The sequence below is a fragment of the Juglans regia genome, chromosome 14 (genome assembly GCF_001411555.2).
Source record: "Juglans regia cultivar Chandler chromosome 14, Walnut 2.0, whole genome shotgun sequence".
NCBI lineage: Eukaryota > Viridiplantae > Streptophyta > Magnoliopsida > Fagales > Juglandaceae > Juglans > Juglans regia.
In genome coordinates this window covers 25,137,108-25,163,539 of record NC_049914.1, presented here as the reverse complement: position 1 = coordinate 25,163,539, position 26,432 = coordinate 25,137,108, and the positions used below count along the sequence as shown (strand labels likewise).

The following is a 26,432-nucleotide window of genomic DNA, read 5'->3' as shown; positions in this document are numbered from 1 at the left end:
ACTTGGAGTTGCAAGTAGAAGTGTAGAAGTAACAGTACTAGAATATGCTAATTTTGCGGAGTAGAAGGGAAGTGGAATGCAGGAGGAGTGAGTTACTGCAGGGCTTAACTAATATAGTTATAATTCATATCAAATCTAACTTAGATTTGGTTAATTAAAATAGCATGCACTGTCCAATAGAGAAAAATATATAATAAAGTATCCAATTTTAGTTTATTTGTCATTTTTTTTTTATATTTGATTTGTAATATTTAAATTTTAAAATTTATTTTTTAATGTAAACTATGACATGTGAATAACGTGTGGCGTAAAACTTTCAAATAAAATTATTTTTTTGATATCATGGATACATACTGTCCGATTTATTTTATTGTGTTTCTCTTTCAAATAATTAAAGCATTATTATTCTTATGATCTATTTTGAGAAGAAATAGAGAAGACTGCAACCTAAATTGACCTTCCTTTTAGGCTTTTTGTGTATATTTCTCATCAATAATAAAAAAGAAAAGAAAAGTGAAACACAATAAAATAAAGAGTAATTCTACTCTTAGGCCACTAAAGTCTCCAACATCACACACCAGCTAAACTAGCTTTTTATTTTTTATTTTTTAAATGATTTGTTAGACTCATTCCCACATTTTCCACATTCTTCCTAAATCTTCCATTTGAATTTCTCCTTCCACGTTCTCCCTCTACGTTTCCTTCTGTGCTCTCCCTCTCCCTGCCGAAACCTAACCAAATAACACATGACCTTTTTCTTGCATGACTTACCAAAAACAAGCAATAGTCAAACATGAAAAACAACAATTCCCTTTCGTTGCTGAGCAGGATTTCACGTAACAATTCATCTTTTAAAGAAATTTTTATTCCCATTAAAAAAAAATCAACAATATGTGAATTTCACACCATATTGGCACCCAAAGAACACCGTTTTCATGAACTGTAACAAACCCTCCTTCACCGGACTTGGTATTCTCACCAATGGCAGCTAGCTCCAAAGCTTCATTGTTGATGACTCTCATGGCCATTATTCTCTCATTGGTCGATACCGCTCAAACCCAAACAGTTGAAGCCCCGGCACCTAGCCCCACCTCTGCTGCCCTCTCCACCTCCCATCCTTGGGGTGGGCTTTACTCTGCTTCGTCGTTGCTCTTGTCTTTGGATCTGCACGCAGGGTCTAAGAGTTTCTCTCTCTCTCTCTTGAGGCACGTCATTCTCTTTGTGGATTGTTTCACGGTGTGGATGGATCATAGGGGTTGAATTGAGATTTTATGCTTTAGAGTTTGTTGTTTTCCGTTTTTAGGGATAGAGTGGATCTTTTGGAGTTACCTTCAAAGTTTACACATTTCGGAAAAAGTAATCCATATACAAAAGCCTAAAAACAAATTACTTACCTCCAATTTTGGAAGACTGAACTCTGGTTTTGGGAGGGGGAGAGGGATTCGCGGAGGGGGGGGGGGAAGATGGATTCGGCAGGGAGGGGAGAGAGAGAGAGGGGTGGTCATTATACCGTTTTTAGGAAATTGGGTTTGCCACATCACTAGTGTGTGGTGTCGGAGAGTAAACCAGACCAAGAGTAGAATTACTCTAAAATAAATTAGACACTTATCCATAATCTAAAATTGGATACTTTATATATTTTTCTCTATTTGGCAGTGCTATTTTAATTAACCAAATCTATGGTAGATCATATGATATGAATTATAACTAATATACCCTAATGAATTTGGATGGTTTTTGAGTTGACTCCTTGTTAAATGCATCATTTGAAAGTTTAATTTATATATTTAAAAGTTTTTATTTTTTTAAATAGTCTGTTGAGAAATACTCTTCTTTATTGAGCAATGCTAATTATAAACGGTTGTGAAGAATACACCCCCTATGCTGTTAACATGATTTGAATTTTTTTTAAAAAATTAAAATAATTTTTTGAAAAAAATCAAATATGATAATAGCATTGATAATATGTTCTTTATCCTAGCTTGTAAGGTTCCATTTGAATGTTGAATTGAATTAAGATGAATTAAGTTCTTTAAAAATAATAATGAGTTAAGATGATGGAGTGAGTTTTGTGGAGTCATGTGCTTGAATGTTAAGAAGAGTTAAAATGTATATATGGGAATTTGAAAAAGATTATGGGTCTCGCTTGTAAAAATGTGTTAAGTTGAAAAAAAGTTATATGTCTTATGTGTAAAGAGGTTTTGAGTTGAGATGAATTTAGTGATTTAAGAATGAGTAATGCTATACACCACGTTCGCATCCTATTTTGATCATACTAAATAGTATATAACATATTTATCACTAGTGAGATGAATGTGCCACATCATATATATTGAGATGAAAGTGGGATGGTGGTGTGATGTATAAGATTTTCCTTATCACTATTAGATGATAAATAAACATGTAATAAATGATCATTTAATAGTGATAAATGTGTCATATCATATTTAGCGGGATGAAAATGAGATAGTAGTATGGTGTATATAATTTTTCTTTGAGAATTAGGTGTTTAAATTTTTTTTTTATAAATATTGAGTGTTTTGATATTAAATACAGTTTAAAATTAAACTGAATTGAATTGATTTTAATTCAATGAAAGTTACAGACGGAGCCTAAATATAAATATATCACATAAATAAATAAAATTAAAATTAATAAAATTAAAGATAAAAAAAAATGAAAAATATACATTTAAGAGTTTAGCCAAGCCCTGGAGCAACTTCCCTCTACTCTGCAAAACTAGCGTATATTCTGGCGTTACTTTTACTTGGAACTACAAGAAAGTACAGGTGCTACTACATCCAACCTAATCCGGCCACGTGTCAAACGTCGAAGAATGTTTCCCGCCTATTCCGAAGCTGACATGGCATAGTACCCAGTGCTGTGATTTGCTACAGTGCTATTCTACATGCTCACGTCAATGCCCAGAAAGCACGTCACTGCCACTGTGTCAAAGGCGCACAAACCAGTGGCCAGACTTGGGTACTGCCTCAAGGTACTTCATCCAACATGCTATTGCTTTTTAGGCTCCCTTTTTTTTTTTTTAATTTTTTCCTACTCCTCCTGATGTCCAAGTAGCTCCAAATTTAGGTTCCTTTTCACCAGTTAATACTTTCAATGGCCTATTTGGTCTACTTGTCAAGGAAATCAAAGGACTTTTGGGTTGGAGAAACTAGGGTTAGTTCTGTTCCAGCACTTCAGGTTTGGTTAATTTTTTCCTACTTGGTTCAGTTTGGGTTTTGGGTTTTATCTGTATTTTTTTTTACTGTGTTTGGGTGAATTTATTGCATGATTCAATTTATGACCTCTCCAGGATTCTTGATATCTAAGCTTTGTTGGAATAGGTTTTAGCGTTAATGTGGTTTTTGGTTGTAAATTGAATTTCTCTAATTTAGTTTCCCGAGCTTTTAATGTTTGCGCTTTTAATGTTTGCGTTTTCTGAGTTGGAATGGGCTAATTCTTTATTTGCTTTCCATTTTCTCTGCGGGGAGGGCCCTATTTAAGAACCCTCTCAGGGAAGTTGAAACATGGTTCACTGGGAAGCTCTGCTAAGCAAGTGGGATTTCCCTGCACACAATTCTCTACTATATTGGTGAAGTCTTTAGCAAAAATAGAGTTTGCCACAAGTTTCTCGTTAGCAACAAGGGGTTTCTTGATTGAGCTCAGTGCTTGAAGCAGTGTCTGAAGCAGTAAGAGGTTCTCTAACTAAATCTTCAAAATTTGCCCCCGACCCACCTGCGTTTTCTGCTGTATGATTATTGAATTCAATTCGACCATTTTTGTTCCTTCATACCAAGGCTTTCTTGTGATTTTTGGGTTGCATGTATTTTTCTAGGCTTCAATTGTGATGCAATTGGTTTGCTTGACATCGGCATTCAGGTTTTGGTTGTTTTGGGTTTATGGGTCTCTGTTGATTGTTTTGATCTACGAAAATTTGATGAGGCATCTTATTGTTTGCTACTATTCTATTGTGATGAAATTTAGGTTTTCCAAAGTAAAGATTCAAGTTTTGCTCCTTTTTGGTTTTGAGATTCTCTTGAGTGCTTTGATATCACCCTTGTGGGGTTTCTCAATTCATTGTATTTTCTACTTGTTATTGTCTTGCACATATTTCGGCTGTGGTTTTCCTTTTAGTAGAAGCCAAGATATGGCTGCTTGCTTATTTTCCATTTTTGTTGCTTTTATTAAATACATGCATTTGCATCTGGACACATTCAAATACACATGTATCTATATCATTCTTTTCTGGGTTAAAAATAGCAGCATTTATCATGCAATTAATTAATTAGCAGTGTTTTACTTGGGGGCTGAGTCGGTGCTTGTTTGTCTCTGGGCTTCTTCTTGAATGCTTTCAGTCACCAAACTACTCTGAAACTTGATATTTACTCCCTAAAACAAACAAACAAGCAGAAAAATTTCTGAGATGGGTTTAAAGAAGCAAATGAGATTAGTGGGTAGTATATATATTGACAATTGCTATTCTCATCCAAATGTTGGTTTGATGATTCATGTATCTATTGGACTTCAATGGGATTGCATTGCATTGCTTGATGAAGTTCTATATCTGATGAATTAGGCACTAAAATTTCTCAGTTATTAATAAATTCTGAAATTTCAGGAATTTTGAACAATACGATATAACAAACACTTAAGCTACTTAAGACTTATTTTCTTGTTTGGTGATTAATGCATGAATTTTATTTGAAAGAAACCAAAGTACTAGTCCTGACTATTAATGGTCAAGATAAAGGACCCTAAAAGAAACGGCAAGACATTTCAACAGTACATGGATTCATGAACTTTCTGTAGAACTGGCTGCATATGACAAATGCAGTTGCTAGTTTTTTGGCGTTTTCTTCTAGGTCTGAGTTTAAAGTCTTTATCTTTTTTTTTTTTTGATAAGTAAAAGTCTTCATCTCTCATGAATGTGTGTTTTTCTTAAAGGTATAGGGTTGTGCACTTCCTTTTAATTCTATTTTTTGTTTTGTTCTTTTGATTATATGTTTTAGCTTCTTTTTCTCAATCTTGGTACAAATCTTCTGATCTTTATTTTTGTTGTAACAATGTTTTGATTGTTTTATTTTTGTAACAATCTTTGTTGCAGGATTTATATTTAGCCTGGTGCTTCATTGTAGGGTTTCCCTGACAATATTTTGGGTCACAAGGTTTGCAGGTTGTGTATTCTGATTTTTCAATATGACCAAAAAGGGTTTGGCCAAGAAAGAGGATAAGAAGGAATCTAGGTCCACAACTCGAAATGCTACCAGTGGCACAAACAAATCAAAAGATGCTTCTGTAGATAATGAGATGAGAACTGGGTCTCTGAGGGACGAAGTAATGAGAAAGGTTGTTGGTAGTTCTAAGGAAGAGGAGTCTGCTGTAAAAAATAGTAGCAAATCTAAAGATGACACTTCAGACGATGATCTGAAATTAGGGGCTCTGAAGAATGAAATGCTGAGGAAATCTGCTGTTAACAAGCCTAAGACAGAGAAATCTGGGGCCAAAGAGGTAAGAAAATCAAATGATTTTACCATAGATGCTGATCTAACAATGGGGGTTTTGAAGACTGAAGTAGGGGGGAAGGTTGCTGCTGATAAGTATATGGGAAAGAAAGTGGCCAAACAGAGCAGCAAACTGAAAGGCAGTGGTGCAGATGATGATCTAAAACTTGGGGCTCTGGAGGATGAAGTAACGGAGGCAGTTTCTGGTGGTAAGTCTATGGGAGAAAAATCTGCAGCTAGAAAGACTAAGGCAAGAGGTGGTGCCAAAATTGTTGATGAAGAGCAGGATGCAAAGACAAACATGATGAAGGAAGCGAGTAAAGAGGACACTCCCACTCCAATGAAACGAAAGAGGGGAGCAGATGGGGAAATGGCACAGGCATTTTGGTTGTCCCTAGAGAGAAGTTCGTCTAGGCTCCGCCCAAGGAAGGAGGTGCCTGCTTTCCGTTTGATAGATTTGGAGGATGATGATAATGACAGGATTGTTGGCAAAAGAGTTAAGGTTTACTGGTCAGGGTCACGAAAATGGTTCACCGGACGCATCAAAGCTTTTGATTCTGACAAGGGGCTGCATGATATTCTGTACGAAGATGGTGACTGTGAAATTTTGGATTTGAGGAAAGAGCGATTTGAGCTTGAAGTTGTGGCCACCGACTGTTTCAAGGTGAGAACCAAAGCCAGTTCTGAAAAGAAAGTGGGTTTGGATGGTGCCAAAGTCAGTGCAGCAACTTTGAAAGAGGAGATGGTAGATGCTGAGAAAGAGGCAAAGGAATTGGAGCCAGAGAAGAAAACTCCAGCAGAGATACTTGTCAAAGAAGATAAAGATCATGATGCTATTGCAGAAATGGGTGTGCATGTGCTTCCTGAAAAAGCCGAGGTGGTGATTAATGAGGTTGTTGAAGAACCACATAATGCTAGTTTTGAAAAAGAGCTAGATAAACCTAAAATGGATGAAGAAGCCACACAAGTTATCGGGCTGGTATCTAATTCTCAGGCAAAAGAATTGGGATCAGGTAATGTGGAAGGGAGTGGAGAAGCTGTGAAAGTTGACTTCATTGAGGTAGACAGTGATAAATCAGTGAAAAAGCATGTGAACTCAAAGAAAAGAGTGGGCCCTAAAGCTGTGAAAAGAAGAAGCTCCAGGTCACAGAACAGGAAAGAAAGCAAAGAGGAAGAAGACCAGGATAAAAATAAGGGAGGTGTTTCCCATGATGAAGAAATTAAGGACCAGATTATGCATGTCGACGTCAATGTTGTCAAATCTGTGGAGGTTAATTATCAGGAGGTTGGAAAGATTGATTCTCTTGCAGAAGCAGTACATGAAGGTGGAATATCAGCTGAAGGTCAACAAAACACACCAGACTCCAAGGTCGAGGAGAAAGAGATGGATCAGGAAGAAAAGCAGTCTGAGATAGGAGATGTAATGGTTCCAAAAGATGCCATAAATAGGTCGAGTTTGAGTTCAAATGCTCGAGGTGGGAAAGATGATATGGAGGACCCAGCTGTTAATACAGAAGCTTCTGTTCTTCTGGATAAAGTCAAGGAAAAAGAAAGTATCAGAAAAATCAATGTTGAAGGACCTGGTGATGTTGATACTGGGAAAGCAAAGAAGGCCGAGGATGACAATAATCCTGAAAGCATAGCTCAATATGTCCGCAGGGAGCGATCCCTGGTTCAAACAGAGTGAGTATGTTCTACATAACCTGAATAATCTTTAGTGGAATGGGAACTTATTATATTTGCTTTCATCGCTTGCTTAAGTTACATGTTACAGTCTGGTTTATGTGTATGCATGTGAAGGGCTTTAGGACCTCATTTCACCTAAATTTTTAATCATTGCCATTTTCATTTAGGAGTATCCGTGCCAAGAGTAACCCTGCCAATATTATTGTGTCTTGATGTATTGGCTGATCAGATGAAATAATCGATTACAACAAACCAGTATAATACCACATATCGAGTGATAAGTGGAAATACATCTGTTCTATACACCAAAAGCATACATTTCCTCTAACTTTGACTGTCTAATTCTCTTTTCCCGTTAAGTGTATTTAAGTTATAACTGACTCATTACTTGATTTATATCTTACCTCTTTTGTACCTTAATCTACTAGTTCTTTTCAACAAACTCATATGTATGCTTTAGTCTGTGTATATGTTTTTTTCTTCCCTGGGTGAGTAATATTAAAGATGAATTAGCCCCTTTCTGCCGGTGGAGCTTTTGAGGTTTAATTTGGCAAAGATAAACGTTCTCGAGGTTTGCAAAGCTCAATTTCTGGCAGCTCCATATATCCCCTTCCTTTTTGTGATATATCAATTCCTCTTTGCTGTTTTGTTTTGTTCAAAATGGCAAGGTGAATCAAGTTTCCTGAGAAAAATTCAGAGTCTGAATTTTGATCTGCTCTCTGGCACCCAACTCGTGATTTGGCCACTTACCCCTCAGAATCTTGTCAATTGATCATTGCTTAGAGTTACAGATCACCAGCTGACCAAGTGAGTTTCATGTTTTGATTTACTAAAGACCCATTAGAGGAATCCAATGGAAGTTTCGCACTTTCTGTCTCTTAAACCCAAGATGTCCTGCTACTCTGGCATAGAACAACTATCATATGCATCATTGTCCTGTCTTTATCACACTGTCAATTCAGCACAATCCTTCTTTTTTCCCAGAATGTTCTTGAGTATTGGTGAAACATCATTATGATACCAGTACCTTGTTCTGGTTTCTACAGGTAAGCCTTTTGAGTTTGAAGATGAAGCTAGCCTTTGACTGGAAGAACTCGTCATATCCAAGGTGGCAGGTGGCTTTGATCTTCATAGAAATCAATGGCGTAAAATGGGAAAAATGCACTGAATTGTGTCAAATTTCTTTTCTTCTTCGGCTTTACTTTTCCTCCCTTTTCTAACCCCCCTCCTCCGTTTTGCCTTCCTCCCTTTTGACTTCTCTACAATCAGAAATGCAGAAACCATGTGAACTTGTTATGCAAAGCATGCTCTATGAACTATATATGGAAAAAACTTCAGCCTTTAAACATATAATCTGTCCTGCTTTATATTGTGGTGAGCTCTTCTGCTTGTTTCAATCTCAAAGCGTCATTGACAATACTCGATGGAGTGTCTGGCCTGATTGCTCACAACCTAGGGACTAGCTTCATTGCCCTTCAACTAGAACTAGAAGCACACAATGTTGTTATGGAGCCGATGCATTGCTTGATGTCACTCGTTCCACATTTTTTAATGTTTTATTTCCTTTTCATAACTTTGAGCTTTAGGCCATACTATTTGATTCCGCATCAGCCTGCAAGATAGCTTATACTCATATTAGCAAGAATTATCAGGTTAGAGGTCATGGGATGCCAGCAATTTGTATGAAACCCCTGTCGACAGGTTCTGGTTATAGAAGTAACTATGTCAAGATTTTATGGTTTATTCCATTTAGTTACATGAATCATCAAAACCAAAAAAGTTGGGCAAAATAGCTATGGTTCTGAAGTTTAGCTGCCCCGTTTGGTACTTGGACTGAACTAAGTCTAATTTTAAGCCATCTTTACCAAAAAAGTTAGGCAAAATAGCTATGGTTCTGAAGTTTAGCTGTCCCGTTTGGTACTTGGACTGAACTAAGTCTAATTTTAAGCCATGTTTAACATTCAAACACTCAATTTTCAATTCACTAAACTTATCTCAACTCAAAACTTCTTTATACTTGGGATCCACAATTTTTTTCAACTGAATACATATTTATACGTAGAATTCACAATTTATTTCAACTTTTTATAAATATTTCTAAATTCATCTTAACATCTAAACACATCTAAATTCATGTTAGGTGGGTTCCATAAAACTCATTCTATTATCTCAATTTATTATTATTTATAAAAAAATTTAACTTTCTCAACTCAACTTAACATCCTAACTAAACCTAATTAGCTACCTTTAGGTCAACCGGATTATGATTATAAAGTTTTGAACTTTATACTTTGTCATTGTTTTTTCTTTTTTGTTAAGAAATTGAAGTGGACCTCGTAACAGTCTCCAACTTTAATTGCTGGTTGCTCATTTTTTTTTAAAGTTTTTTTTATTGTTATTTGCAATGTATCACGGAAAACTCACCGGAAGTCTGTCACTCTTCCCTGACCGCTCGATCTTGGACCGTGATTGTGGTTCGTAGATACGCATAGATTCGTAGGGTCATCTTATATATTGTTATCTTTAATAATATTAACTGATCTATCTATTTTAAATAATTTTTTTATTTAAATAATTATTATATTAAATTATTTGAAATGTCACGTCCATTTAATGGAAAACTAAAAGTTTATAATGAAAATTAAATTGCTCTTATTAATTACAATATAATTGAATACTGTTTGAAATATCTTTCATCTAAAACTTAAGTATTAAACCAATATATTTGGAAAAATAATAGATGTAAGTAAAACATGAAGATTTCGATAAGGCTATTTGACATTTTTTGTTTATTTTTTTATTCATTTTTTATATCCTTAAATATTTTTAAAAAAAATCACAACATTCATTCAAAAATATTTTCTTAATCACTCACTAAGTTAAAAAAAAAAAATAGTGTTGAGAGAATTCATCAGGACATTATCTCGATGACTTTAGCTTCTTCCCATCAACAATTACTTTTACAAATTTTCATTCCTTTTAAAATAAAGAAATAGTTTAGTAGGCAATTGACCGTCAAGAAAATAAAATAAAACAAGAATAATGCTACTTGTCCGGACAAAAGGGTTTCGGCAATTTTTTTTTTTAATTTAGCGATTAAATAAGTATTTTTAAATAATATTGTGAATTTCTTTTTTTAAAATGTGTAAGATATTACGAGTATAAAAATGAATAAAAAAAAAGACCAAATAACATTATCAAGACTCATTCTCAGTAGGGCTGTAAATGAATCAGTCTGTTTGATAGCCCGCTCGAAACTCATCCGATTAAGCTCAAATCGAACTTGACTTGTGAAAAAAAAACTCGCTTGTGAAAGCAGATACCCGCTTGATTAGTAAATGATACATATCTGACAAAACTCGATTCAACTAAGTTAAGAATTGTTAAGGCTCACTCGTTTATGTCTAAATTGACTCGTTAGCTCGACTCAATTAAAGCTCATTCATATATTGATAAATATATACATACACCTATGTATATATATATGTATTAACTAATAATATAAGCATAATACTTTTATAATTAATTATATAATATGTAACCTAATTATTTATGTCTACATATTTAATATACTTCATAGCTATATTTTATAATTTTTACAATAATTAGTCGATAAGATTTAATAATTTAATATACTTGTATGTGGGAACCATATATGAAATAGACGTATGTTATCGTATTACGTGTATATATTAATAATTTTTATAGGCATATAATATATTGTTATTATGGATAAATATCAACTAATTAGATATTAATTATTTATAAATTTTTAAAATCTTATAATTCAATAAAGGTTCTACTTGTTAGTTATATAAATTTAATATTATATTTTTTATTTATCTAATTTATTAATTATTAAATCTTATTCAAAAGATAAAAAAATAAACAATATTCGAGCCGAGCTTTCACTCGAGCTCGTTTTTTAGATGAGCTCGAGTTTGAGTTGAAAATTTAACTTATTGAGTTAAACTCAAACAAAAAAATAAAATTGTTGAACTCGAAATCGAGCTCAAGCTTGACGAGCAAAAAATCGATTTGGCTTAGCTCGATTATAACCTTAATACTCGGACTACACCATCGGTGGGTGTAGAAGTTAGAACTAGGGGTGTCAAATCGTGTTAACGGGTCGTGTTTGTGTCGTATCAATACATATATATTATATTATATAGATCAACCCTAACCCGACCCATTAACATAATGGATCGTGTCAAAATCTCAAACCCTAACACGACTCATTAACATAATTGATTGTGTCAACCCATTTTGACCCCGTTTATATAAAAGGGTTGAACAGACCCAAAATTAACCCATTTGACCTAATTAAGTTTAGCGTAATTTTATATAAATGTTAAAATCACAATATCTATGAAAAATATAAAACTAATTACAAGTCTAAAATTACAATCCAAATAATAAAAATATCGAAATTAAAATCCCAACAATTTTATCTTTAGGTATAAATGTATAATTGTAACTTTAACTTTCTTAACGGATTATAACGAGTTATAACAGGTTGATCCCTTATTAACCCGTTAAGCAATCGTGTCTTAACGGGTTAACCCGTTTTGACCCGAACCCGTTAACGCTAAACTCTAGTCCACTTTTATCGTGTCATATTCATATTAGATTAACGAATCGTGTCACATATTACCACTCCTATGGTGTGATTTGGATTCAAAGGTGACTTCAGGAAATCTCAACTCATTTCGTACGGAAAAGTCTTCTGTTAATCAAGTGTTCTCATATAAGACAAAATACTTACTGACCGTTGCTTTTTACTTTTCAAAGGACTGTTTTCATTACACGGGTGTAATGAAGGCTCCGAAGGTCCTCACCCCCCCCTTCACCGCCTGTTCACGCACCCCTCATCTCGACGCAGAGCTGCTCACTCTGGGCAGACCCATCTCCTGCCGTCATTGACGCTAGACGTCACCATTTCAGGCCACTTCACGGCATGGGCGAGGGGGTATCTCATCTGCAATCTATGAAATGCATGTGTTGGAAGGCAGCCTAAGGTGGAAGCATCTCAAGACCCACGGCGAAGGCAACCCAGGTCCGTTGATCACATGAGAGATACCATCCCCACCAACTGAGCTGGGTTTCATCTACTACCTGGTAACCATACCACATCACGTCCCCCTTCCTTTTACAAAGATTCCCCTACCCCCTGACCCAAACGCTGCGAACACACGTCTAGGGTTTTGACAATAGATTCACGTTTAACAGTGTAGAAATATTTTTATTTTCGTAGCCCCTTGTATGACAAATTCCCAAATCGCCTACACAAATGAAACTCACCATTTCAAAAATATGCAAACACCGCACCTCTAGAAGTCAATCCTACCATAAACACCCACGGAGTATTTCTATCACCACCACGGCTCCAAGAACACGGTCCTTCCAAGTATGTGAATCTAACTCATCTCAATTCATTTTAAGATATTATTTATGCAATGCACAAATTTCAGTTGGCGTGACTCTAGTTGGGAGATGAATTTCACCTAAAATTTTTTATTGTAGTGGTTACTGATCGAGATAAATGTGTATCCATATTATGCAAGCTTGCTCATGAGCACGACACTGCTAAGTTTCATTTTATTTTAATTTTCATTTCTAATGGTCAGTTATTTCGAAAATATTTATGATGTTTACCCATTTCATTTCTTTAGATGTTATGGTTTTAAATTGCATAATGATAATGCATAATGAGATTATTTAACAATGCATAATCTTGTGATGTTTATGGTTTGCTGTGCGTGTGGTTTTTTTTTTTTTTGGTTTGCATATTTGAATGTGGTAGTTTGCTTGAGGCCTCATTTCATTGTTTCAAAAATGAAATCATTGTTCTGTGTTTTGTTTTTTTTTTGGTATGCATACTTGAATGTGGTAGTTGGGTGTTTTGATTTTTGTTTTTTGTTCTGCTACTGTCGTGCATGTGGTTTTATTTTTGGGTTTGCATACTTGAATGTGGTAGTTTTCTTCGGGCCTCATTTCATAGTAGTTAAAAAAAATTATTATTGTTCTGTGTTTTATTTTTGTTTTTGGTATGCATGCTTGAATGTGGTAGTTTGCTTGGGGTCTCATTTCATAGGACTTAAAAAAATTATTATTGTTTTGTGTTTTGGCATTTGTTTTTGGAATGCATGCTTGAATGTGGTAGTGAGATGTTTTGATTTTTGCTTTTTGTTCTGCTACTGCCGTGCATGTGGTTTTATTTTTGGGTTTACATACTTGAATGTGGTAGTTTGCTTGGGGCATCATTTCATAGGACTTAAAAAAATTATTATTGTTCTGTTTTTGGTGTTTTGTTTTTGGTATGCATGCTTGAATGTGGTAGTAGGGTCTTTTGATTTTTGTTTTTTGTTCTGCTATTGTAGTGTATTTATATATAACAAAGTTTCATTTTGTTAATAAACTTCCATCATCCATATTCTTCTAGCGATACTCCTTACGCTCATCTGCTAGATATCGTCCATATCAGCAAGTATGGGTTATATTTTAATTCTAGGTTATTACTTATATTAAGGCATATTGCCTGTAATGTTGCATATTTGACGAACAATATATTTTTTGGTGTTATATTACCAATTTCTTAGCTATTTCAAATGGATGATCCGGAAAGTACGAGTCGAGATCATGCGATTTGGGGCGATGCCATGGAGAAGATATTCATTGACATGCTCTACCAGGATGCCCTTCACGGTAGATTAAAGGGTGGAAAGATCACGTTTAAAGAGCATGGAGTTCATGCTCAGCGACTCACCGCTATTGGTGTAAAAGTGTTTGACGCGAACTAGGTTTGTGGAAAACTTACGAGGTTGAAGGGTTTACAACGTTTGTTTACTGATTTATTGAGCCAAACTGGGTTGGGTTGGGATCCCGACACGAAAACAGTAATCGCGAGCGATGAGTGCTAGGAACCATCAGGGTAAAAATAAACTTATTAAGTATTTTTATTTAACCAAAAAGCAAGTTTGGTCACTACTCATCTGATTATTAACATGTATGTATATTCTGTAATTGTTAGGTTAAATCGAAATGGGGGAGATTTCGTACTTTCGGCTGCCCAAAGTACGAAAAGCAGTGCACTATGTTTGGCGCTTCTGTTGCATACGTGACTATGTAACACGAGTCAACACAGTTGCCCGCAGATAGCGACAAAGAGTGGAGCCTTGATGAGGAGATGCGAGCTCGGTGCCCTCCCACGTTTGGCAATCAACAGGGATTGCGCATTGACAATGATGACTTTATTGGCTTGATGGGGATCGGGTCACCTTTAGTTGATGCACTGATACAATCATCACGTAGGCCGCAGAAGAAAAAGAGCGAGTTTGAGATACAACTTTCTGAGGCCGTGGAGGAGATGAAATGCATGCAGATCACACGACGTAAGCGGTATAAGGATTGAGAAACTGTGGATTCATCAAAGCGCAACAAAAGATCACAGCCTAGTGATGCCACTAATGGCGGTTACGATCCGATTAGTCATTGTGCGACATTGCTCAGTGAGCTTTCCTCGAGGTTGGATCCTCAACAACTTGTTAGTGCAATTAAGGAATTACTAAACCCAGATATGCGGCAGTTCTTCTTGTCATTGGATGTCGCCAGGAGGGACGATTGAACTCGTAATTGTTAAAGTAGCATGCATGAGTTGTATTTTATTATTTATGGCATTGTGACTCTATTTATTTTCTCATACCTTTCATGAGATGATTTATTGGTTTGATTACTTTATATACTGCTACTTTTTCGACCATCATTGCTAGACCATTAATTTAGATGAAGTAGATGAGGGCCTGATTTTAAGGGTTAAGGCCCTGTTTGAATTATGCATGATTATTCACCTTAATGCATAATAATTATATGGTTATAATAATGTATGATTATTTTGTTAACTTGGGAGATTACTTACAGTTGTTGTCAAGATAAAAGTGCGAATTAACCCACTGTGCATCATGCGAATTGGTCAGCAGGAAGCTCCTCGATGAACGTGAACCTTGATGCATATGACATCTTTCGTGATGGGGGTTCGACTGATAATAGTGGAGATGAACTTGCAACTGATGATCTTGATACACTCGCATTTCTTGAGAGGGCCGGTAGAGAAACGCAACAGAATCTTAGAATGCCACAACATAATATCAGCCTGCGGGGACATCAATATATTTTGGAAGTTTTGAATGGAAATCCAAGGAATTCTCGTGAGTTATTTCGAATGGAGGTTGATGCCTTCCACACATTATGCAGCTTGTTACGTTCAAATAGATTTTTGAAGGATACTAGAAAATGGTTGACCGTCGAGGAACAATTAGGCATGTTCACATCGGTAGTGGCGGCTAGAGATGAACAACGGATTGTGGGGCAGCGATTTCAACATTCAACGAAAACTATTAACTCCCACGTAAGGAAAGTTATGCAGGCCCTGTGTAGGCTTGTGACACATCTTATTTACCCAACTCACACATCCGGGGTGCACCAAACAATTGTAAGCAATCCGGGAAATTATCATTAGTTTAAGGTAAGTTGTTTATGGTACATAACAAATTATAATTCTGATTATGTTGGGTTATTGTTTAATAAATTATTTGAACGTACGCAACCATAATAAGATGGGTTCTTCGTTTGCAGGGATGCATTGGTACAATTGATGGGACCATGATCGACGCCATTGTACCTGCAGAGGTGCACAAGGCATATTGCAACCGGCATGGGCGAGTTGCCCAAAAGTCTTGTGTGTATGTGACTTTGACATGAAGTTCACATTCCTGTACACTGGTTGGGAGGGAAGTTCGCATGATGCACGCGTATTCATCGATGCATTGAGTTAGGGCCGCAACCAATTTCCAATGCCTCTCGATGGTAAATACTTAATATTATTTAATTATTTTTATCTACAAATTCTTTCTCTTTATATGTATTTTGTTACATATGTGGGAATGGTTGGTAAGAGCCTTATTTTTTTTTCTATTAATAGGTAATAGGTCATTATAATCTAGTCAATTCGGTGTACCCATGTATTCAGGGATTTATGGCCCCTATTCCAGAGAGAGATATCATAGAAGTGACCATCATGATCAGCGGGGTTTTAGGGGATATAAGGATGATTTTAATCATCGTCATTCATGCATTCGTAACGTAATAGAACGTACATTTGGAGTCTTGAAATCACGATTTAGAATTTTAAGACTCATGATTGCGTATAAAGTTGGGAGGCAAGGGGATCTAATCATTGCATGTTTTATGTTACACACTTTTATTAGAATGACGACGTCGAACGACTGGTTGTTTGAGGACTGGAGAAATAGGGAGCTCGGTCCAAGCGGTCGTGCATATAGTGACGCCGCAGCTTTAACACGTCATCCTAACATGACCGTCGAATCAGCCCGAGCTATGGCTACAATTAGGGATGACATTGCCATTCGTATGTGGAAAGCCAGGAGTGGTCATTGATATGTATATAATAAATATTAGGATTATAATGGTGTAGTTAGAGATTCAAATGTATTACAAATTTGATTTTGGTGTGGCAATAGATTACTTATTTACATACATGAGGAAGTTTGTAACAAATTTCTTTAGAAAATATGGTTGCTAATTTTATGAGATCTATACGTAAATTTAGTTTAAAAAATGATTGGTTGATATGTAATTTTTATACTACTAAAATTATTATTTGATATTTTACAAAAAAATTATATTAGAAAAAAATATTGTAATCAGGAAAATATTATTATTCGCTATATTAAAAAAAATAAAAATTAGGTAGGTAATTTATAATTTATTATTACTTATTTATAAATATATTTATAAATATTTATAAATAAAACAAATTTATTAAAAATTATATACAATAATTTATGAGATCCACATCTATCTCTTCTCAAAAAAGTTAAAACCATATCAACTTACTCTCAATCCAAACACACAGCATTTTCAAAAATTATCTTATTTCAATTCATCTCATTATTATTTATAATTCATCTTAATTTATCTTATTATTATTTATAACTTATCTCAATTCAAATTCATCTTCAAATTCATCTTCAAATTCAAACGAAACCAAAACCTCTCATCAAACAAATTAAAGCAGCCAAATGAGTACTCCGCCCGCGGGGGGCGGGGGGTTGGTTTCGGTTACCTTGTGACAAGCACGTGACGGCGCACGTTAGGAATTACTTTTTATTTTTTATTTTTTTTGCCATAGCAGCCATTCAATCAGAGACGCGCTCACTCAGGCACAGAGTGACAGAGAGCGAGCCTCTCTCTCTCTCTCTAAACCGTTTCTTTCTGTGCTTCTTCTTCCTCTTCGTTCGTTCCCTTGCACTCCAGCCCTAGTCTTGACCATTAGTCTTCGAATTCGAGTAAGCCATGGCTTCTTCTTTTGGAGCTGCGAACTCGGCCGTCACGGATCACCCGAAGATTCAGTTTCCGGCCTTTCGGGGCCTCAGGTCCTCCAACTCTCTTTCTTTGTTCCCACGCCAGCACTCCGTTTCTGTTTCATCTTATCGTCCTTCGCTTATTAGAGCCGTGGCCACGGTGCGATGTTTCTACAATTTTCTTTTGAAAGCTCTTTTTTTTTTTTTTTTTTTTGTTGTCTTTTTTGGTTTGAATTTGAAGTTTGATTCTCTGAGTTAGCTCTGTTTGGGTTGTTAGAAAATGTAGGAAAAGATAGATAAAATTTACTCTGTTGCGACATCTCTGGGTGGATGAGTGAGTAGAGGAGCTAAATGCTTAAGAAATGAGGCCCACTTTAAGTGATTTCGGTTCATAGTTTCTTCTCATTTCTGTCTGTTTGTCTGTTAATACTTGTTTGGAATGCAAGGAAGATCTCGTTCCTAGTCGGACTATGAAAATTGCTCTTTGAGACCCAAATAGCTCTTGGAGTTTTTTAGTAGTGTTTTTAATTATTTTTTTTCTTGGTGTCTGAAGGGGTTAGCGGTTTACGCGTTCGAAGCGATCATGTTCTGTTCCTACTCCCATCTTGTTGTTAGAAAACCTACAAAAAGAATAGCTCACTCAACTTAGCTTTTATGACAATTACATTCATGAGGTCAAATTACTTTCTTTTTTTGATAAGTAATTATTGAGGTCAAATATGAAACATATCTGTTTGATTATTAGCGAATATAAGGCTCAAATGCACCTCACCTTTGGAGGATTGTGATTGTTAGATTGACATCTCTTCATTTTGCTATGCAAACTACTTGGTTTCAAAAATTTTGAGCAATCTCTTCTTTTGCAGCCAGCAAAGCATGACACTGCTTCCGGGACTAAGCGCAGTAAGGTTGAAATATTTAAAGAACAAAGTAATTACATAAGATACCCTCTTAATGAGGAGATGTTGACGGATGCTCCAAATATAAATGAGGCTGCCACACAAATGATCAAGTTCCACGGGAGCTATCAACAGTACAATAGAGATGACCGTGGTCAAAGGAATTACTCATTTATGCTTCGTACAAAGAACCCATGTGGAAAAGTATCAAACGAACTCTACTTGACAATGGATGATCTTGCGGACCAATTTGGAATAGGAACACTTCGTTTGACAACCAGACAAACATTTCAGCTCCATGGAGTTCTGAAGAAGGATCTCAAGACCGTTATGAGTACCATCATTAAAAACATGGGCTCAACTCTTGGTGCATGTGGCGATCTCAACAGGAATGTTCTTGCTCCTGCTGCTCCATTCACAAGAAAAGATTACCTATTCGCACAGCAAACTGCAGAAAATATTGCTGCGCTTCTAACTCCACAGTCAGGCTTCTACTACGATGTATGGGTGGATGGGGAGCGAGTCATGTCGGCAGAACCTCCTGAAATAGTTAAGGCCCGCAATGATAATTCTCATGGAACAAATTTCTCTGATTCACCTGAGCCCATCTATGGAACTCAGTTCTTGCCAAGGAAATTCAAAATTGCAGTCACTGTGCCTACAGACAACTCGGTTGATATTCTTACAAATGATATTGGTGTTGTCATTGTATCTGATAATGAAGGGGAACCTCAGGGATTCAACATATATGTAAGATGGATAAATCTCAAAAGTTTCCATGTTTACTTGTATGGCTTATGTTTGATAGTTAACATCTTTTATTGCAGGTTGGTGGTGGAATGGGAAGAACACATAGGTTGGAGACAACTTTTGCTCGTTTGGGAGAACCATTGGGTTATGTGCCGAAAGAGGATATATTATATGCAGTGAAAGCCATTGTTGTTACACAGCGGGAAAATGGAAGAAGGGATGATCGGAAGTATAGTAGAATGAAATATTTGATCAGCTCCTGGGGGATTGAAAAGTTCAGAAGTGTCGTTGAGCAATATTATGGAAAGAAATTTGAGCCGTTCCAAGAGTTGCCGGAGTGGGAATTTAAAAGTTACCTGGGATGGCATGAGCAGGTTTGTTCTGGACTTGGTTTTAGTTGTATTTAGTTTGTGTTGAGGTGTCAAATATTTAATGAGAATTACTTATGAAAAAAAATATTTAATGAGAATTATATTATGATGTGTAGTTATCAAAAAAATTATATTTTTATATATTGCTCCTCGGCTCCTCCTACTTAATTTATAGTATATACTATCTCAAATCATAACTTTATGACTAAGTCATTGTCTTAAATCCCCTAATCCTTGCCCTTTTTGCTGACTGTACAAAATTTTTAACAGGGTGATGGCAGTTTATTTTGTGGGCTTCATGTCGATAATGGTCGTATTGGGGGGAAAATGAAGAAGACATTGAGGGAGATAATAGAGAAGTATAATTTGAGCGTGCGACTCACACCGAACCAGAATATAATCTTGTGTGATATTCGCAATGCTTGGAAGCGTCCCATCACTACAGCTCTTGCTCAGGCTGGTCTGCTGGTGAGATATTCATTTTCTTCAGCATATGCTAATATGGTTTTGTGGCTGCACTTTCACTCCGTCAAAATTTTTCAGTTTGAACCAGTCAACCTTTTCAACGAAGTGGGATTACCCTGCAATGCTGACATGCCACCTTGTCCACATGATTTATATGCAATTGATTTTAGAGCTTTGCTACACAACCTCCACCACACTCCACACTCCACACTTTTTTAAATTTTTTAAATTTTTAATATTTTTTATAAATTTTTTTTTGAGTTTATTCTTTTTAAATTATTTTAAATTATTTATTCATTATTTATATAATAAATATTTAATAAAAGAAAAAAATAATAAAAATTAAAAATAATGTGGAGTGTGGAGGTTGTATGAATAGTAGGAGGTTGAGTAAATTTTTTGTTGATTTTAAGGCAAACAATAATCTTTTCTTTCTGTTCTGAAATTATTTTTCTGGTAAATACCAAAGAGATAAGAGGAAGGCATTTATTGAAATTTATACTGCCCTTCATCAATTGAATTTCAAATTTACCTATATACGTACACATTTGATTCAAGTCCTTTGTAAAACATTTTACACTTGTCTGATTAACTCTGCATGTCCAAAATTTTTCAATATTCAGAGTCTTGTTCTCGAAGCTGTAACTTTTTGAACTGCATTATCATCAGTGGGAAATCGTGTAGGGTTCCACCATTTTCAAGTTCAAGGGATGTTATCAATCCTTCCCTTCTTTGTACTTCATTAAGCTTTGGTATGATTTCTTCGGATCTTGTTTCCTTTGTGGGCATATATTGATTGTTGGTTGTTTACAGCAACCTAGGTATGTAGACCCTCTCAACATAACTGCAATGGCATGCCCAGCCTTCCCACTTTGCCCACTGGCAATAACTGAAGCTGAACGGGGAATACCTGACATCCTTAAGCGGGCTCGTGATGTATTTGAGAAGGTATAATTAAGATTTCAGGTTTATATACTAATTGAGAGAAGCACTAGACACGTGGAAAACCAATTCTATGTCTCTATAGGGATAAGGAATCCTGATGTGTACTAATGGGTGAAGCCTTTGTGATTTCAGGTCGGTCTTAAGTACAACGAATCTGTTGTTATAAGGGTAACTGGCTGCCCCAACGGTTGTGCTAGACCATACATGGCTGAGCTTGGGCTTGTTGGTGATGGTCCGAACAGCTATCAGGTATTACTGCCACTTGCCCAACTCTCCTTTTATTGAATAATCAACTTTTATGTTAGGTTATGAGTTCCACTTTTAATGTGTCAAAATCCAGATATGGCTTGGTGGAAGACCCAATCAAACTTCATTAGCAAGAAGCTTCATGGATAAGGTTAAGGTTCAAGACCTTGAAAAAGTTTTGGAACCTTTGTTTTATCATTGGAAACGCAGAAGACAATCCAAAGAATCATTTGGCGACTTCACAACCCGCATGGTGAGTAACAAAGCAACTGATCCTGTGCTTTATTGTCCCTATGGGCTATGTGTAGAAAGATAGCCAGGTCTCAAATTTTGTACATTAAAATGATAGTTGACTTTTGCAGTAGACTAATAGTGAAGCGATTTGATGTGGACTGTTTATTTGTCAGGGATTCGAGAAACTTAAGGAGTTGGTTAACAAATGGGATGGTCCAGAGCTGGCAACATCGCGGTTCAACCTGAAGCTTTTTGCTGATAAGGAGACGTATGAAGCAATGAATGAACTTGCCAAACTGCAGAACAAGAATGCTCATCAGTTGGCCATGGAAGTGATCCGCAATTTTGTTGCGTGCCAGCAAAATGGAAAGGGTGAATGAGATTGCTATGGAAGTCATTCGGTTGTTTTCCCATGTCATAAAAGGCTAAGGTGAATGAGGATCAACTCTCTTACCTGTTACTCTTCGGGTAACAGCTGGAGTGAATGGATACTGGTTTTGGTATCATTTTGTATCGAGTTTGTTGTGTTTTGGTTTTACAGCATCCATATTTATATAATTTGCCTGAATTTTGTATCCTATCTGCCATTTGGTTAAGAAGTTTATATATTTATTCTTGCTTCATAATTTGCCTGAATTTTGTATCCTATCTGCCATATCTGCCATCTGCTATTTATTCTTGCTTCATAAGAAGTTAAATCTCAGTTCCAAGAATGTCGAAATTGCTGTTCTACATGTTGAGAATGCATAAAGTTAAAGGAATTCCTGACTAGGAATCTGTATGATAATAGTAGTTCCTGAGAGGCATCTGTCACAAATCCACCAAAATAATTTTTGCTATTCCGTCTCAATCTTCTTAGGAAAGTAGCTGAAGGCACATCAAATAGCTTGTTTACAATACGAAACTCAAATGCTGTGCAAAAAAATAAGGTACGGGTTTCTCAAAATCGATTCTGTCCTGTTAAGAAGTGTGAAATGTTTGAAGGCGTGATTGTTGAATCGTGAATCGATTTTCTTTACCCTTTTTGGTGTACCATAAATGAGATAGCATCTTATATTTCAAGATACCTAAACATTCTGAAGAACTTAGCAATCTCAATTAGCAAAGATATAAGAGGGAACTAAAACACTTCCAGAATCTCAACGATGGAGATGAAAAATTGTTTTTGCTAGTATATGAGAATCCCTGATAGAGAGCTTCGAACTGGCCTCAAGTACATTTTAAGTTAGTTTAATCTGACACCAAACTTCTCCTTCTGTCTCATTTCAACAGTTCTATGCATTCGTCATTCCTTTTTTACATGACCTTTATGAATGTATGATCCTGCTCGAATTTTACCTTGCATTTTACTGAACTTTTTTCTAATCAATTTTGTTTGCTTATATATGTGTGTTTAAATTGTCCGAATTTGTGGCTACGTTTCCCTTTTCTTCTTAAAAGAAAAAAGTTGAATTCATATCACTATAATTACAACAACTCTGATCAATATGGGCAGATTTAGCAGATGAAAGTTAAAATGAACATGAGTTTCTTCCAATGAAAAGGATCATACAGATATGCATAGAGTTACATCTTTTACATTTCCCTCGGACCAAACCATAAACAATAAACTCAAGAAAATCAAATCCCCTCCCTCAATTGCGACAGATACGTGCAGTAGGCATCGTGACACAGACGGGTCCATACTTCTTCTTGGCTTCTGGGGTCCCTCGCTTTGGCTCGACTTCGGCAATGGCAATCTTTGCAACAGAGAATGCTGCAGCGGCTGCTGCTGCTGCAAAGACCAAGTCCCTTCTCCCACTGCTGCTCTCTTCCTTGCTGTTCTGCTTGAATTCCAAGTTGGTTTTCTCTGCTTCTGTGGCTCTTACAGCCTTGGCAACAATGAGGCTCCGGCGAACAGAAGCGGAAGGATGCTTGGTAGCAGTTGAGGCTGCTAGGAATGAGGCTGTCATGGTCACAGATGCCATCTCTGCAGTCTGATTACTCTCTTTCTGTTGGTGAGAAACGGGTGACTGACTTGATAATATAGAGTACAGATGATTTTGCTTGTTAAAAGTGTGAAGAAAGTTGAGGCAGTGCGTGCTTGGAGGGCTTCATCCATTTCCTTATCCAAAGAAATGTGTTGGCAAATGGGTCTTTGCCACGTGTATATTTTATCTTACTGAAAACTCTTGATTCCCCAAACCTCTTGAGTGATACATCCAATTGCTTCAATTAATGATAATATTTATGCATCTCAGCTTTAATTGGCTATTGAATTAAGACCGATATCTATCTTAATTTCAATATTTTTTACAAGCTCAAAAGACGCACGACAATTTAATTGGCACGGAGAAAATCCAAGGAAAATTAAAAAAAAGAAGCAAATTCAAAGGCACCGTAAACTCATCAGAAGCTAAAAAGTTTTATATGTGGCTTCAATTATATATCCTTTCTCCAATGGCGTGATAACCGCTTCTCTGTCTCCCTTTTAAGTGAATGTGGAAGTCAAGTAGATAATAGATAATAGATTGTTTGAAGCTGCCTACTATTGCACAATGAGATCACGTGCACAGTTTTTTTCAACTTTGAGGTTTCAAAAGATGGCGAGAACAAATTTGTATCTGATCTTGCTATTACTAATTACATAGTCTGGTCCAATGATGCAAGGAGTGTGTCGATGTCGTGTTTCGCGGCCTAGGCAACTCCACGCTATTGAGGCTCGGGACTGCTTCCTATTAAGATGAGGAATGATGAGCTCATGGTCCGTGGTACCTCTGATGCTTAAGTCAGTTTCAGTGATGGAGATGAAGAGAGAATATCTTAAGAGAATGATAATAAAAGTGTATATAAGTGTCAACCTCGCCACTGGTTGTGGGAGGAGGTTATTTATACTTGGTTGGCCGACCTTCATGGTAGTGGGCGTGTCGCTCTGTATGAGATCGGGTGTCCCTGTCGTTCACTTGCTGTGTCGCAAATCACTCAAACCTGATGGCAACTGTTCCTGACATCCAGAATTCACGTTGTAGTGTACCGAGTCCTGGGATGCATTAAATGCAGCATGGCTTTCTCCATCTCATTAATGCGGTGTGGCCTTAGTCAGACATCCCCACCTCTTTGACACGTCTGGGCGTCGAAGTTCAGGTCCTCAGGATCACGAGATGTCGCTGCCTGTTGGCCACTGAGAGTGTCAGACTGTCCCTCTTGCCACCCTTTTGTCAGTGTACCCTTATGTCAGCCCAGTCCTTATCCTTGGGCTTGGGCCCAGGCACTTCCCCTGGTCTAGCCCAGGGGATAACTCCCCTCACAGAGTGGCTGTGCAATTGCCTCTACGTGCTAGTAAATGTGTATCTCCTTGATCTATGATGATTTTCTTTATGTTCTGTAACACTGCTTCTTGGCGCGCAATGAAAGCTGCTGTGACTTCTCGATCCATGGTTTGTGTTGGTCTCTACTCCTTTCCACATTTAATATTTCGTATCATTCCTCATTCTACAGCTGTTTTAAGGTCATTATATTAATATATATGCTCGATCCACCCAATCCCCATGAAAGAAATGAGTAGAACAGATACAAAATAAATGCAAAGGTAGTTGAGAAAGGCCCAGGTTAGGTATTTCTCAACTACCTTTATATATATTTATTGATGGTGCCACAACATGAGCTCCAACTATTACTTCCATGTATGCAAAAGCATGCATTCTGTACACTAATGAGAAAGCCATGAAAGTGTCCCAAATATATATAATGTCTACTCATCGCAATTAACATATATAATCTGAATAATGGAAACCACACTTCAAAAAGACATCCAAATCATAGCAACGGAAGGCCATTATGCATTCTTCGTAATATTGAAACAATACTTTGATCAATATATATATATGCGGTTGCTTCACTTTCCATCGTTGCATACATGTATTTTAGTGAATGTCAATGGCCTTGTAATCTGATGACATCTATCTCCCTCTATCATGAGGAATGTTTGGGATTTGAATCTAGATACACTCAACCTCTTCAACATATTAATTTCGATGGATAAGAGGTCATGAGTTTTGAGTTTTCATGGACACAATGTTAAAGAAACGAGATTCATGCCCATCATCATTGTTAATGCCTAAAATTCGCATAACAAACTGGAATGGAGGAAAGAATCATCTCCAGCCCATGAGATAATTCAGGCTTAAATACAGTGTTCTTCGCGTTCATCCATCAAATACGTAATAAATAAGCAAAATGAGATTGATTCTATTCTGGGAATTCTTGAAATTTCGTTTTTTCCTCTTTTCCCATCATGAACCATTGGCCTTTTGATGGTGATGATACAGAGCTTTTAAATTTCATGTGATCGAAGTAGGTAGAGTCCACACAAGTTAGATATGGAGCAGAACATAGAGAGGACATAACATTTTTGTTGCTTAGCTGAATTCTATTTCTTAATGATTAAAGCATTGACTTGACTTGATTTCTTCTTTTTGCAAAATATTCCCCAGCTAATAATTTAATCAAACGTGAAGACAAACAAGAGAAATCAAGGACGATATTTGTTTAAAACTAGATCGATGGGAAAAAAAGTAATGGAACTAGAGGTGGTTTGCTTGATTATTGGTGTTGTTTTCTGAGCTTGGTTAATTAATATTAATGTTGGTTTCTTCCAAAGATTCCAGTACCATCCATATATATAGTACAACCTACAACGGTAAACTCATGAAATTGCCAGAACTCATTGCAAAGGAAATAGTTATTTACTCTCCAAGTTGTTTAAAAAAAACAATCACGAGAGACTGCTATATATTACCAAATTTGTTTCTCCAATGAAATACAACAATCAATATATAGTTGTTTGGAAATAAAGAAAAAGATATGTTCTGAGGAAGTGGCTCTGCAATCTGTCTCTGTGATATAAACATGGTGCATGTTTCACTCTGTGGGCAATTGGTGCCTTTGAATTTGTAATGAATTAATGATTCACAAAGG

General features: G+C 36.3%; 3 protein-coding genes across 9 annotated transcripts; 2 read left to right on the top strand and 1 right to left on the bottom strand.

The window, feature by feature from the left end:
• The first annotated feature begins 2,910 nt into the window (after positions 1-2,910).
• Positions 2,911-8,560, top strand: LOC108998729. 7 transcript variants are annotated; one of them, XM_018975412.2, is made up of 3 exons: positions 2,911-2,995; positions 5,105-7,184; positions 8,234-8,560. In XM_018975412.2, the coding sequence occupies exons 2-3, from the start codon at positions 5,197-5,199 to the stop codon at positions 8,235-8,237; spliced, it is 1,992 nt and encodes a 663-aa protein (XP_018830957.1). In that variant the 5' UTR covers positions 2,911-2,995; positions 5,105-5,196; the 3' UTR covers positions 8,238-8,560. The 7 variants fall into 7 exon arrangements, with proteins under 7 accessions (XP_018830957.1, XP_018830952.1, XP_018830955.1 ...); XM_018975407.2 differs by having other exon boundaries at positions 2,969-3,201; XM_018975410.2 differs by having other exon boundaries at positions 2,969-3,689.
• An 8,847-nt stretch (positions 8,561-17,407) lies between these two features.
• Positions 17,408-22,112, top strand: LOC108998735 (sulfite reductase [ferredoxin], chloroplastic-like). Its single transcript, XM_018975424.2, has 8 exons — positions 17,408-17,726; positions 18,433-19,215; positions 19,293-19,589; positions 19,857-20,054; positions 20,865-20,999; positions 21,129-21,245; positions 21,337-21,495; positions 21,650-22,112. The coding sequence occupies exons 1-8, from the start codon at positions 17,559-17,561 to the stop codon at positions 21,854-21,856; spliced, it is 2,064 nt and encodes a 687-aa protein (XP_018830969.1). The 5' UTR covers positions 17,408-17,558; the 3' UTR covers positions 21,857-22,112.
• An 860-nt stretch (positions 22,113-22,972) lies between these two features.
• On the bottom strand, positions 22,973-23,530 carry LOC108998748 (photosystem II 5 kDa protein, chloroplastic-like). Its single transcript, XM_018975447.2, has one exon. The coding sequence runs from the start codon at positions 23,441-23,443 to the stop codon at positions 23,111-23,113; it is 333 nt and encodes a 110-aa protein (XP_018830992.1). The 5' UTR covers positions 23,444-23,530; the 3' UTR covers positions 22,973-23,110.
• Between the last annotated feature and the right edge of the window lie 2,902 nt (positions 23,531-26,432).

Excerpts from the sequence above, each read along its gene's own strand:
- LOC108998735 (XM_018975424.2), top strand. The coding sequence starts at position 17,559 with ATGGCTTCTTCTTTTGGAGCTGCGAACTCGGCCGTCACGGATCACCCG. Across the intron at positions 21,000-21,128 it reads CTCGTGATGTATTTGAGAAG|GTCGGTCTTAAGTACAACGA; the intron begins GTATAATTAAGA and ends TTGTGATTTCAG. Across the intron at positions 21,246-21,336 it reads ATGGTCCGAACAGCTATCAG|ATATGGCTTGGTGGAAGACC; the intron begins GTATTACTGCCA and ends GTCAAAATCCAG.
- LOC108998729 (XM_018975412.2), top strand. The coding sequence starts at position 5,197 with ATGACCAAAAAGGGTTTGGCCAAGAAAGAGGATAAGAAGGAATCTAGG.
- LOC108998748 (XM_018975447.2), bottom strand. The coding sequence starts at position 23,443 with ATGGCATCTGTGACCATGACAGCCTCATTCCTAGCAGCCTCAACTGCT.